Source organism: Pseudorca crassidens, chromosome 8 (genome assembly GCF_039906515.1).
Source record: "Pseudorca crassidens isolate mPseCra1 chromosome 8, mPseCra1.hap1, whole genome shotgun sequence".
NCBI classification, from domain to species: domain Eukaryota; kingdom Metazoa; phylum Chordata; class Mammalia; order Artiodactyla; family Delphinidae; genus Pseudorca; species Pseudorca crassidens.
In genome coordinates this window covers 83,694,166-83,706,890 of record NC_090303.1, presented here as the reverse complement: position 1 = coordinate 83,706,890, position 12,725 = coordinate 83,694,166, and the positions used below count along the sequence as shown (strand labels likewise).

Below are 12,725 nucleotides of genomic sequence, written 5' to 3'. Positions count from 1 at the left end.
TGATGGGCCGCCCTGGGAGAGTGCGGCTGCGGCGCCGGGCTGAGAACGCGGTGCCCGCGCCTGCCGCGGCTGGGCGGCAGCGTCGGGTGAATGAGCGCGCGTGGGGACGCGGGCACAGAGGCGGCGGCGGCTCAGCCCGGCGGTGCGCGCCCGCCCGCCTGCCGCCCAGGTTGGGGGCGGACCGCGGGCCGCGGTCCGGGGGAGGAGGAGGGGAGAGGGCGGGCGCGAGGGGCGGGAGCGCAGGAGGCGGGGAAGGCGGGCGGTCAGAGCGCGGCTGCCGCGGAGCCCGGCGCGCGGCTCTGCCGGGGAGCGAGGCTCGCAGCCTGGAGGCGGCGCAGTGGGAGGGAGCGCGGAGCCTGAGCCGGGCCGGGCCGCCTGCCTGGGGCCAGCGCTGCGGGCCGGGGACGGGCCGCGCCAGACCCGGGGCAGCGCGTCGGCGAAGCCGCGGTGGCCGGGACGAGCCAAGGGGGAGTCGGGCGCAGAGAGAACCGACCAGAGTCGGTGGAGCATCGCCCAGCGGGGCGCCTGGGCCGCCGCGACCGCCCCTTCTCGGGGGACTTGTCGGAGGAGACCCGCCTGCGGGAGAGAGCAAGAGGAGCACGTCTGCCGTCAGGGCAGCGGGAGAGGGAGGTGTGTGCGCGTGCGCGCGCGCGCCTGCCTGTAGGGGCGGGTGGGTGGGTGTGTAGGAATGTGCATGTCGGGGGATGACGGTGTGTGCTGTGTGTCTGTAAGGAGCGTGCGAATGTGTGTGTAGGGGTGTGTATGCCTCTGTGTCGGTATATACTGTGTGTGTCTGTGAGGTAGGGGTGTGTGTGTGTGCCTGTGACACAGAGCAGGCTGCGAGCTCACTGAGCTTGGGTCTGAACCCGTGTAGGAGGGAGGGGGCTCGGCAGGACCAAGTGTGTGTGTGTGTGTGCGCGCGTGTGTGCGCACTTACGTGCAGGGGTGTGTGAAGGGTGAGTAGGTGAGTGTGTCATGGGTGCTAGGTGTGGCCGTGTGTGTGATGTAAGGGTGCTGGGTGCACCTCCGTCCCTGGCTCACCCTCCCCTTCCCCTACCAGATGTAGGCGCCTGGGGGCCGGGGAGTTAGGAGTCTACTGCAGCAGCCCCTTGTCCAGTTTGCCTGCCTAGCCATCTTCCCCCCCTCCCGGAAGCCAGAGATGGCCAAGCTGACCCTCCCCCCAGTACTTCTAGGGTTAAGGGATAGGGAGCCGGCCAAGCCGCAGGAAAGAGGGAAAAGGCTGAAGGGACAGAGCTTCTGCCAGACCAGGGCACCCTGCTTCCCTGGCCAGAGCTGCCTTCTCCATCTCTGCCAGATCACTCGCCCTGTGCTGCATCCCTCCGGGGACCAGTGCTCCCAGGGTCTGAGTGAGCGGACAAACATCTTAGAGGGGGCCGGAGCTGGGGTGGGACTGTGTTGAGGCTCACCTGTGAGGGCTAGCTTGTTCACAGTTGTCTTACCAGAAGGGTGCTCAGCACATAGTAGGCCTCAACAGATATTTGAGGGAGGAAAGAGAGAAGAGAAGACTCAGAAGGGATCTGAGTCTGGGAGCCACGTCCACTCACTCGCTCTGCTGTCAGTCAAGGATGAGGGCAGCTGGATGCAGTCAGACCCGTCCCCAGACTGAGCAGGTGAGGGAGGCAGGGGCTTAGGGAGAAGGAACCTTGGCTGGGAGAGAAGGGAAACTGCAGGGAAGAGATTTGTGCTGGGGCCTGAATGTTCAGGAAGAAGCTGGCAACTCTCCTTGGGCGGAAGCCTTTGTGTCCTGTCCCCACCACCTACTTCTCTGGGATCAGAAGTCTCTCTGGGGCATCAGATCCCAGGCAGCCAGAGCTCATAGCACCTCTCCTCTCTCCAGGACCTTCGTGCTCAGAGGTGCTGAAGACCTGAGTCCCCTGCCTACCCAGGCCGCCTGAGGCCAGGAGGGGCCATGGCGGGGTATGGCTGTCTGGGGCTGGGGCTGTTCTACTGGGTCCTGCTTGCTGTCCCTGTGGGTGCCCAGGCTGCCTCCTCTGTCCCAGGTGCCCATGTCACCACTTTGGCCCCGCCACCTCAGAGTGAGGCCTCTGTGCTGTCTCTGAACCTGGGGCTTAACTTCAAATTCCACCTTCGGAGACCTGCTGCTGCTTGGGGGAGCTCTGTCACGGAGACCCGGGCACTTTCTCCTGGGCCGAGCCAGGAGCCAGAGGAAGAGGTGGCCGGTGGGCTGAGGACTGGCCCCCTTTGGGAACTCCTGGTGGGCTCTCTCGGGAACTCCCCCCCAGAGCGGAGCTCTGCTGAAGGCAGCTCTACTCCCTGGGCCTCCTCCTGGCCTCTGGAGTCCACATCCCTCCTCGCTGGGCCCACTGACCGGCCCACTGCTCCCTACCAGCCCAGGATGGGCACCATGACCTGGGATACTGCTCTGACAGCTACAGCACCTCCATCCAGTGCTCCCAGACTCCACCAGAGTGAGCTGGAGCTGAAGTTTGACATGGCGCTGAGAGCAGGCGTAGCCCCAACGCTTGGACATCGAACACTGCCCCTGCTGCCCAGCCTGCGGGCCAGCCTGGCAGAGATTGCTGGGCGCCTGGGACCCTTTGGTGAGTACCCACCCCAACCCAAGGAGCGCCCCTGCTGGGCAATCTGGCAGGTAGGAGGAAGCTTCAGCCTGGGCTCCTTTTGCAGGGTTCTTTGGCACTACTGTGTCCCCACTCCGGAACTTATCAGGCCTGAGCCCCCCGGACCCAGTTCCATCCCCAAGCTCTGCCTCTGGAATTTCGGGTTCTCCAGGTGAGTGTCTACTTTACCGCAACAAGCATTTATGGAACACCCCTAAATGCCAGCACCTCCTTTTTCCCTTGACTCAAGGGCAGCTCGCATTCCTTCTCCCAGGGCCTGGGATACCAGCCACTGCTCTATGGGGAAATGCCCTCTTTGCCATACTAAGTCTGGTTTGGTCCTTGTAGCTTAGCTTCTGGTACACATGTGGCTACAATCCCTGGGACAGCGGCTCCCATAGGTCAGGCTCTGAGAAAGGACAGGATTTTCTCCAAAGCTCCAGAGGCCAACGCTGGCTGGTAGGATGGCAGTCTAGCCCTATGTGCTCCCTTTGCAGGACTCTTTGGCACCACTCTGTCCCCGCCCCCATCCCCCCAGGAGACAAAGCTCCCAAGTCCAAGGCCACTGGACCCAGCTGCTTCCCTAAGCTCTGCCTTGATTGCAACAGCATCACTAGGTAAGTATCCAATTCATTGAAACTTGACAATTTTTTTTTTTTTTTTTTGCGGTACGCGGGCCTCTCACTGCTGTGGCCCCTCCCATCACGGAGCACAGGCTCCCGACGCGCAGGCTCAGCAGCCATGGCTCACGGGCGCAGCCGCTCCGTGGCATGTGGGATCCTCCTGGACCGGGGCACGAACCCGTGTCCCCTGCATCGGCAGGTGGACTCTCAACCACTGTGCCACCAGGGAAGCCTGACAATTATTTATTGAGCACTTACTACATGCTAGCCACTCATCGGCAGTCTGGGATCCTTGTATTTCACTGTCATCACCATTCTCTTCATCACCACTGTGGAGATATATATTAATGGTCTGAGAACAAGTGTTGCTGAGGATGGTCCCACACAGAGTTAAGTAATGGTCCTCTGGGAGTTTTACAATCACAGGCGGAGCAGGATGTAGACAAATGTATCAGGGGCAGACGGACACAGGAACTCCTTCATGATTTCCACAGCCTCAGCACTAACCCCACCCTCTACTCCAGTCTGCCTGGCCTGCCTCCCTACCCTCCCACTCCGACCTTGGGGCTCTCTCCTTTGCCGTCTGATCTGACATGACATGCTGTCAGATATAGGCAGAGTTGGGCCCCTCATTGGGAAGACGTTAAAGAGAAGACCTTACACAGACAGATGCCATCCTTGTTCAAGGGAGCATTTCAGAACACGCACATAGACAAGCTGGTGGTGCAGAGGAAAGACCAGGGGCTCTGGAATCCTGAGACTTCGCTTTGAGACTTGAATCCCAATCCCCTTCCTAACTGGCTGGTGACCTTGGACAGGCTATTTAACTTCTCTGAGCCTAAATTTTCTCCTATATCTGGAGTTTAATAATAGTGCCTATTTTGTTATTGTAAAGCTTCCACATAATGTAACGGGCACAAAGTATTAGCTCATTAAATAGTGTCTGTTAACTTGCTTCTTTCCCCGGTGTGTCCCAAGTACATTCCAGATCTACCTCTCAGACACGGCAACCGTGGCCCCTAAATGTGGTGGGACAACACATACCACAAAAGGCAGAGGGCATGCTGCTTGGGGAGACGTTCTGGTAGGTGAGGCCAAGGGGGACATGCAAAGGGTTAACTGTGGCTGGGAATCCTCTCAGCCACTCCACACTAGGAACTGGTGCAACAGTGGAAATCGCTGGTCCCCGCCCGAGCTTCTTCCAGCTCCAGACTTAACGCAGCACCTGCCTGTCGTTTCCTCCCGAGCGGACTCAGCACTCCTGGGCGTGTGGGTGGGGAGCCTGCCGTCTCCTCCCCATCGAGCCCAGTGTGCAGCAGTGGCAGGATCTGCTGTGGAGTTGGGGGCAGGCTCTGTGGCCTCAGGGGAAGGATGCTGGGTGGCGGTCTGCCAGCCTTGGTGACAGCGCTGGCCAGGCAGGTTTAATGAGTCTGGACAATATCAGAGGCAGCCCAGCGGCTGGGGGCCCCGCCCTCCTTCCCCCTCCTCTCTACGGCTGCAGGAACCCAGCCTCTTCCTGGCTGTTCCTCTTGGATAAACCCCGGAGGGCTGCAGGCCTCCTGGAGAGAAGGCCAAAGAGCCTTGTTCCTGCCAGCACCTTCTGTGGGGAGTAGTGGCAAGCAGTTAGGGGCTAAAGGGAGTCTCTCTGTGTCTTCTCTAGGAACTTTCTAACCTCGGTACAGTTAACCTTTGGGCCTAGGGCTTCTCTTCTCTTGCATTAGGTCTACTTCACCTCGGACAGAGCTTGCATTCAGCCAGTAAGGGCTGAACAGTTGTGCAGGTCGTTAACATAGTAAAAGACTTCCATACCAGTTGATAACTACCCACTCTCCTTAGCCTCCTGAGCGCCACTCCCCTCCCTGACCACCTGGCTGGCAGCTGTTCTGATTCCCTGAAACAGTGGTTAAATATTTCGAATGTCACCCTTACAAGGAGTACCAATCCTCTGTGATCCTGGAGGTGGGGCTGGGGGGAGGGATGGGGCCAGGCCACTGATCGGGCTGCAGCTTCAGGCATCCAGAGTAGAGAGTGATTCCCCAGCCCTTTGATGTGGGCGCTAGTGGACTTTTCCATAAATTGAGCCGGGCCCTCTTCGCAACTTCTCCCCAGTCTGCTCTGGCTGCACCAGTTACTCACATTGACATCGCATCTCCTCTCTTGCCCCTGAGGTCAAGAGGAGTCACAGGGCCAGAGTGGGACCACCTTGTAAGGGAGGCCTGCGCAGGAGAGGGATCCTAGGAAGTCACTACCTTCTGGGGGAAACCGAGGGCCCCTTCTGTGGAAGCCTCAAATGGGGAGACAGAGGATGAGGTCAAGCGGACCCGTCAAAGACAGAGGCTGGGCCTTCTTCACCTGTCCCCACCCATACCTGGCCTGCCCTGCCCCCTGGGAGCAGTGCTCCTAGGTCAGAGCTCTCTCCTCTGACACTTGAGCTGGGCCTGTACTCTACTTCCTGGTTTTCATTCTTTTTCTGGCTTCTTAGGAATGTTGCAAGTTGCTCTAATTGCCATAATGCTTTGGGCCAGAGGTGAAAGATGGGGTCTTCTGTGGCCATCGAGTGAGAAGTGGAGCTGGAAGAGGGTGAGGTGGGGCAGCTCTCTGAGAGCTGCACTTGTCTGTACAGTGAGCGAGGAGGAGGCATGAGGGGCAACAGGTTGGCGCAGGCTGTGGGCTCCTGGCTGGGGTCTCCTTGCCTCTCTGCAGAGCCCACCAAGACCGGAAAGACCAAGGAGACTCATCCACTTTGCAGAAGTGGTTTGGGCAAGGGTATCTGAGGGGACCAATAAATGAGGGGTGAGGGAGAATGTTTGTTTATTTGATCCCACTGGTGTTAGACTGACCCTGTCCCCCCACCGAATGCCGTCAGTTCCCAGCTGAATGATTCCTCATTTAACTCACGGCTGTGTCTTCAGTAGGTGTTTGGGGATGGTCAGTCCATCCAAATGGTGTTCTTTAAACAGGGTTCACAGAGAGACAATGCGTTGATGTTCACTCATTTGACTAATTGTTGACTTTCTAAGGGAAGACAGCCTTTTGTTAGTTAAATCGAGACTTAGTTTGAGGCCAGAAATGGTCACACTCACACAGACACACACCGATGACTGACGGGTGATAAACAGTAGCCCATAATGATCAGACCAACAACAGTTGTATATCAAATGCTTATGATGCACCAGTCTCTCCAAAGAGCTTTGCACACACTGGCCGTGTATCCTCATAACAGCCCTGTGCAGTAGGTGCTCTTCCCCATTTTAGACTTGAGGCATATGATGGGACAGGAACCAGGGAACATGCTGCCATTGGCAGTAGGCAGCCAGCTGTATATATGTAATTTTTTGGCAGCTCCCTCTCTGCCCTCCCAGTTGCCCAATTCTACCTTCCCCTCCCCTCTCTCCAGGGCTGCTTTCTGGCCGGCTCACTCGTTTTCCTTGTTCTTAGGATTGCTCTGTTTTCCATGTCCCCAGCACAAGCTGGCACTGCCTGGGGTAGGGATGGGGGTGCGCCTCGAGTCTTCCTGTTTTGTCCTGCTGAGGCATGGCTGGGTATGGCCAGGCAGTTGGGGCAAGAGTCTGCTTGTCAGGAGATCCTCCCCGCCTCATTCTACATCTGTCTCCCGTGCATTTCCCCATCGCCATATGGCTCCTCCCATCCTTCTCCACCATCTTTCTCCCTCCATCCTTCCCTGCAGCTGCAGTTCTGCTAAGCCTGCTAGGTGGGGGAGGGAGGTCCAGCGGGAAGCATCTTCCCTTGCTGCCTGGCCATGGAAAATCCTTGGGTCTAACTCTTTTTCACCCCTCTCTAGCTCCAGGAGAGTAGAATTAGGGATCTTAGTCCTCACACTCTCTTACTTGACTTTCCTTTCCTCAAGGGATGTGGGGAAGATGTTAGAGCACAGGATGGGGCTGGGAGCCTAAGTTAGCAAACCCCAGAGCACCTGAGGGGCTCACTCGCTAAGCTATGATCCCCCCAAATGTTCCTTCCTCAGAGTTCAAGGGTAGTCTTGAGACCCAGGGGAGTCCATCTCAATGTCACCTTCTGTAAAAGGGGGTGAGAACCAAAGGGGCATTGTAAGAGCCTCAGACCAATGGCTTTGTAGTTGAGTTAGGATGGGGACCATAGCCATGGGTAGGCCGAGGTTGGAGGTGTAGCAGGCAGGAAGGCCAGTGAATAGGGAAGGCTGTGTTTTCTCAGGGTGCTGGGGATGGGAGAGTCATATCACTCCCCCTGCTGTGTGTGTGTGTGGGGGGCAGTGCGGGGTGGCTTTTCCTGATGAGACAGGGAGAAAGGGGAGCAGCTGAAAAAAGGCAGGGCAAGCTTCTTCTAGCACCAAGGTGGGAGTTGGGAGTCAGGGGTGCAGAACAAGAGATAAGCAAACTAGTATTACGAAGCGCCTCTGAAATCAAGGAGAGGGGCTCAAACTGGTGCTCAGATCTGGATTCTAGTTGCAGCTCTGCCAATGTGTAACCTTGGACAAGTTACTTGGCCTCTCAGCAGAGCCTCAATATCTTCATCTGGCAAAGAAGAGGATTCATTTCTTCAGCGAATATCTGCTCAGTGCCCACTCTGTGCCAGGCACTGTTTTAGGCATGGGTATTCAGATGTGAGCAAAGCGATCCTTGTTCTCACGCAGCCTCCTTCCTGGCTGGAGGATTGAACTAGAGGGGGCTTCTACAGCTCCTTCCACTTGTAAAATTCTGTGACTTCTTAAGAAAAACCCTTTTCAGTGGAATCACAGGGTAATGAACAAAGCAGGGAGCTGGGGGTAGATGGGGTGGGGGGAGGGCATGAGGGCTGAAACTGCAGCCGGAGGAGTTTGATGTGGGAGGGGAGGGTGAGGGGCGGCAAGGTCACTGAGTCTCAAATTTAAGACAAGTCCTTCCTGGAAGCTATGAGGACTCTCCGATTGGCATACAGGCTACTGGCTGTAGGGTGGGCAAGGGAGGGCTGCACGGAATGCCTCACACAAACGTTCTTTGCCCACAGACTCCACCACCTCCACCTCTGGCCTGGATGACCCCTCTCCCGCCAGCCTTGGGAACCTTTCGGTGCAGCCAGAATGTGGGCCAGGGTCCTGCAGTATCAGAGAACTGCCTGAACGCGAAGCGCAGCCTCCTGCGGCCCCACTGCCCCTCTTCTTCCTGACCCTGGAGGCCGACTGGACAGAGGCCAAGGCTCGCTGGGGTTTGGCCTGGGAGGCCCATGTGTACGGGGTAGGCGCGCTCTTCGGCCTCGTGGCCCTGCTGGCGCTGCTGGCTCTGGCCCTCTTGCCCTGGCGCTGTCCGCCCGGCGCCCCCTGCCTGGCGCTGCTGGACCTGCTCCTGCTCTCCGCCGGGACCACCCGGGCCTTCCCGCTCTTCTACGACGCCTACGGGCACCGCGACCGGTTGCCGGCGCTGGCCTGGCTGCTGCTGCAGGACCTCCCGCTGCCCTGCCTGGCCGCCGGCCTGGGCCTGGCCTGCCTGCTTCTGGCCCGGCCGCGCCCGCCGCGCTGTCCAGCCGCCCTGGCCGCGCTGCTGCTCCTGGGGCTGGGGCTGGCTGCCGCCGCCGCCCTCGGGAGCGCCGTCCATCGCCCGCTACGGGCCCTGCGGCTCGCCTCCCGCGGGCTGCACGCCTTCCTCGCCGCCCTCCTTTCCGGGCTCCTGCTGGCGCTGTCCTGCTTGGGGGGTCGTCGTCGGCGGGCCGGAGCGCCCCTGGGAGTGTCCGGCTTCAAGGGCGCCACTCCTTTCCCGCAGGCGCGCAGCCCCTTCGGCCCGCTCGAGTCCTGGCGGCGCGCGGCGCGCACGGCCCCAGTGGCGGGCACCTTCGGGCTGCTGAGCGGAGCCCTGCAGGGCTACGAGGTGCTGCACGCGCTGGGCTACGGCGGCCAACCTGGCCTGGAGGGGCCCTGGCCCTGGTGGGCCTTCCAGCTCGGCCTGCGCCTGGGCGAGGTGGGCGTCGCGCTTCCGTTGGCGCTGCTGGGCCTCTACCCGGCGCTCTGCAGCCCCCGCGTGCCGCCGCGCTGCTGGGCCAAGCTCTTCCGCTTGTCCCCCGGCCACGCCGCCCCTCTGCTGCCCGGAGGCTGGGTCGCCGGGCCCCCCGACAAGAAGCCCCTGGGGAGCGCTATCGCGCGTGGTGACGCGGAGCTGCTGCAGCTATGCGCCCTGGCAGGGCCGGGTCCCGACCTCCTTCTCCAGGGAGGAGGCTGCCGTGGCTTCGAAGGCGCGGCCGCCAACCCGGCCCCTTCCCCGGCTTCCTCCCCCTGCAGCGATTACACTGTGGACTTCCGCCCGCCCTCCCCCATCAACCTGCGGCGCAGCATCGAGGAGGCCCTCTGTAGCGAAGCCCTGCTGAAGCCCGGCCTCTTCCAGGGCCCGGCCTTCGGGGAAGCCCTGCAGGGGCTCGGCCTCTACCGCACCGCCTCGCTGGGGGCGCAGACCGGGGCCGGGCCCACTGGGAGGTCTGGGGAGGCCCCTGGTTCCCCCGCGGCCCCCGAGCTCCCCTCTTCCGGGGCCTGGCCCGCGGGCAGCAGCGCCTCATCCGGCTCGCTGTGCGGACTGTCACGGGACAGCTCGTCCATGCTGCTGTGCTCCAGCCCGGACAGGCCCCCTCGCTGTCCGCTGGTCTGCGTCCTCAGTCCCCCGCGGCCCTCAGGAAGCAGCCCTAACCTCCCGGCCTCAGGATCCTACCAGGCCCTGTCCCCACCCTCCCGCGACTCCCCAGAGCCGCCTCCTGAGCTGCAGGCCGAAGAGGCCTTGCTGCAGGAGCAATTCCTGGACGCCTGCCGACAGATTGACGAGCTGAGCATGGGCAGCGACACCATAGACCTGTGAAGATGTGGGCGCCTCGCCGCCCCGACAATACGCCCCCTTCTGGCTCCTGTTTTGCCCGAGACCTGCACACTGTAACCCTTCCCCAATCCCGCCTGGCTCAGATACCTCTCCCCGCTTCCTTTCCCATCCAGGGACTCCTGGATGGGTGAGTCAGCAGCCAGGTTCTGTTGATTGGGAACTAGTGCCACCTTCTCTGGAGCCCTGGGCACTGATGCCCTCAGCTGCAATTCTAGGCTGGCAGGGGTCCCACTTTTCCTTGGCATTCACCAGCAATAAAGCTCCAAGGTGCTCCACTCCAGACCACCACTTCCCACTCTGGTGCTGAGTGAGAGGGGCTGTCCTCAGCCGACCTCAGGACTGGCCTCAGTCCCCACACCCACCTCTGCCACGCCCGGAAATCCCACCCCTGCGTGAGACTCCCTGTGCTCCACACGATCCTTCCCCATAGAAGGGTCCACGGCCCATCTAGGAGACTCTGCAGCAGTAGGGTGGGAGGTAAGCGCTTTCAGAGTTAATTTATCAATAAAATATTTTCAGAGGAGAAAGGTCTCACCTTCTTGGAAAAGCTTAGATGAGGCAATAGCAGCAATGGTTCTGCCAGAACTGGAAGAGAAGCAGTGTTTGGGTCGGGTGGGTCCATCCCAGACCCCAGTGACCTTCACTCCTGACTGCAAGGGGTCTTGTCCTCTGCATGACCTTTCCCCATAGACGGGTCCATGGCCCGTCTGGGCTGAGTGAGGGTCCTGGGAGTGGCCCCTTGAAGACCCTTCTGACTCCCTGGGAAGTGGCTTTTCAGAGTTGGATCACTGCCCTGAGAAATGAGGTGGAAACTCTACAGTCGTTGGTGGAAATGTCTGCATTCCTAAGAAACTGGCTTCAGGTCCTGATGGACAAGTGGTTAGGGACTAGCTAGTGTCAAAGTCCTTCATGGAAATGTTGATACACAGCTCAAGGGCTTGATCACTTTGAGCTGGGTTTCGCAGCAATCTCCCTGCCACGTACCCAGAGGAATTCACAGAGGAAACGACTTGCTCCACCTACCAGCAGGATCTCTTCAAGTTTGGACTAACAACCCCCTTCCCCTGGAGAACATTCATTTCCCACAGGTGCAGATCCTCCCTGGAGAAAGCCTGTCTTCCCCAAACCCCAGCCCCATCCTACCCACCAAAGCAGAACTCACAGTGCAGAGACCCATGAATACATCTGGCTACCAGGCATCTGTAATCCCTCCCTTGTCCAGAGCATTTGGCTGTAGTGTGCATTTGTCGTTTGGCTAAAATGCGGTAAGTTCAGAGTGGCACTAAAACAGAGTCATAGATTTGAAAACTAAGTTTTGGCAGTGTTTTGGCAGATGTCCTGCACATCACAGCGAAGCCTACAGGGGCACACCTACTAGGCTTGAAGTGGAAAAACAGGAATAGGAATGGTTTTTCTTCCAACTCTGCCCATCAGCGTGTGCGGATTTGAGAAGGGAAGCAAGGGAGGCGAGAGGGAAGCAGGGAGGCCGGGAGGGGAGGGGCCTCACCAGACCAGGTCCAATGCACTAGTGGGAGAATTAAAGCACTGCTCTCCTCACGCATGAAGCTCTGTCTTAGCTGAAAGGAGCACCCAGAGCCTGGAATCTCAGAAGGAGGAGGGAAGCCAATGATGCTTGGGGCAAGTGAGGGTCATCGTAGGGGAGAAAATGAGAGGAGCCTGGGGCAGGCACAGCTGAGGAGTGGGACTGGAGTGGTTCTGACTGTGTCTCCTCCATCACCTGGCTCAGCTTGGCTCAGAAATCTTGCTGCATCGTCACTCTGGGCTGAGGCCCAGAGAACTGCCATCCTCCTAGTTACAGGCATTTCTCACTGGTGTCGTAGTGGCTGTAGCGGCCCCAGCACCAGAGCTGCTCCGAGAAATTGTTTCCTTTCTTGCCCACTTACCCTTCCATCTGCCTCTGCTCACACTCAAGTCCTCTCTGCCATCTCTTCCTCGTCCTAAACCTTGCCAGCTCCTCTCACTCACTCACTGTCCCCATCAAGGGTCCTTGGGTTCAGGCACACAGCTCTTAGCAAAGCAGTCCAAGCCCCACGTACCCCCAGTCAGTCTCTCTGTATGTTTGTCTGTCCGCCTCTCTCTCACAGAAGCAGGCACTGGCGCGCATACATACACACACACACACACACACACACACACACTCCTTTTCTGTTTGGAAGCTCTGAATGGGGCTGGTGAGATGGGGAGCGGGCAGGGGAATACAGCTTGTTACTCACCAGCTCCAGCACTTCTTTGATTTTCCTCAGCAAGAATCGCCTAAGCCCTTTGACTTGATCAAGAGGCTGAGACTTTTGTGAGACAACCCTCCCCTTTTGTCTCATGCCTCAGCCCTTCCTTACCCAAAGCAGTTTCCCAGAAGAGCCCGGGTAGACCAGGGTGTAATATATACGCCCTCAGTTCCAATTCTTAGTACTGTAGGAGACTGAGAAACAAACTCACCTTCATTCATTCAATCTCTTTAAAGCATTTTATTGGATGCTTACAATGTGCTAGGTGATGGGGGTAGACAGGTGAACTAGGTGGACAACAGCCCTGAACTTATGAAGTTGAAGGTCTTTGGGGGAAGGCAGACATTAAAGAGTTAATCAGATAAATAATTACAGTCACACAAGTAATTAATTACATTTGCGAGAAGTGCTAAGAACAAGAAGTATGCG

At 58.8% G+C, this 12,725-nt stretch overlaps 1 protein-coding gene across 5 annotated transcripts; it reads left to right on the top strand.

The window, feature by feature from the left end:
• Window positions 1–287: 287 nt before the first annotated feature.
• PRRT4 (proline rich transmembrane protein 4) lies at window positions 288–11,198 on the top strand. 5 transcript variants are annotated; one of them, XM_067746915.1, is made up of 5 exons: window positions 288–630; window positions 1,859–2,582; window positions 2,668–2,772; window positions 3,098–3,217; window positions 8,207–11,197. In XM_067746915.1, exons 2-5 carry the CDS (start codon window positions 1,931–1,933, stop codon window positions 10,030–10,032), a joined length of 2,703 nt encoding a protein of 900 aa, XP_067603016.1. In that variant the 5' UTR covers window positions 288–630; window positions 1,859–1,930; the 3' UTR covers window positions 10,033–11,197. The 5 variants fall into 5 exon arrangements, with proteins under 5 accessions (XP_067603016.1, XP_067603018.1, XP_067603019.1 ...); XM_067746917.1 differs by lacking the exon at window positions 2,668–2,772 and having other exon boundaries at window positions 8,207–11,198; XM_067746918.1 differs by lacking the exon at window positions 3,098–3,217 and having other exon boundaries at window positions 8,207–11,198.
• The last annotated feature ends 1,527 nt before the right edge of the window (window positions 11,199–12,725 follow it).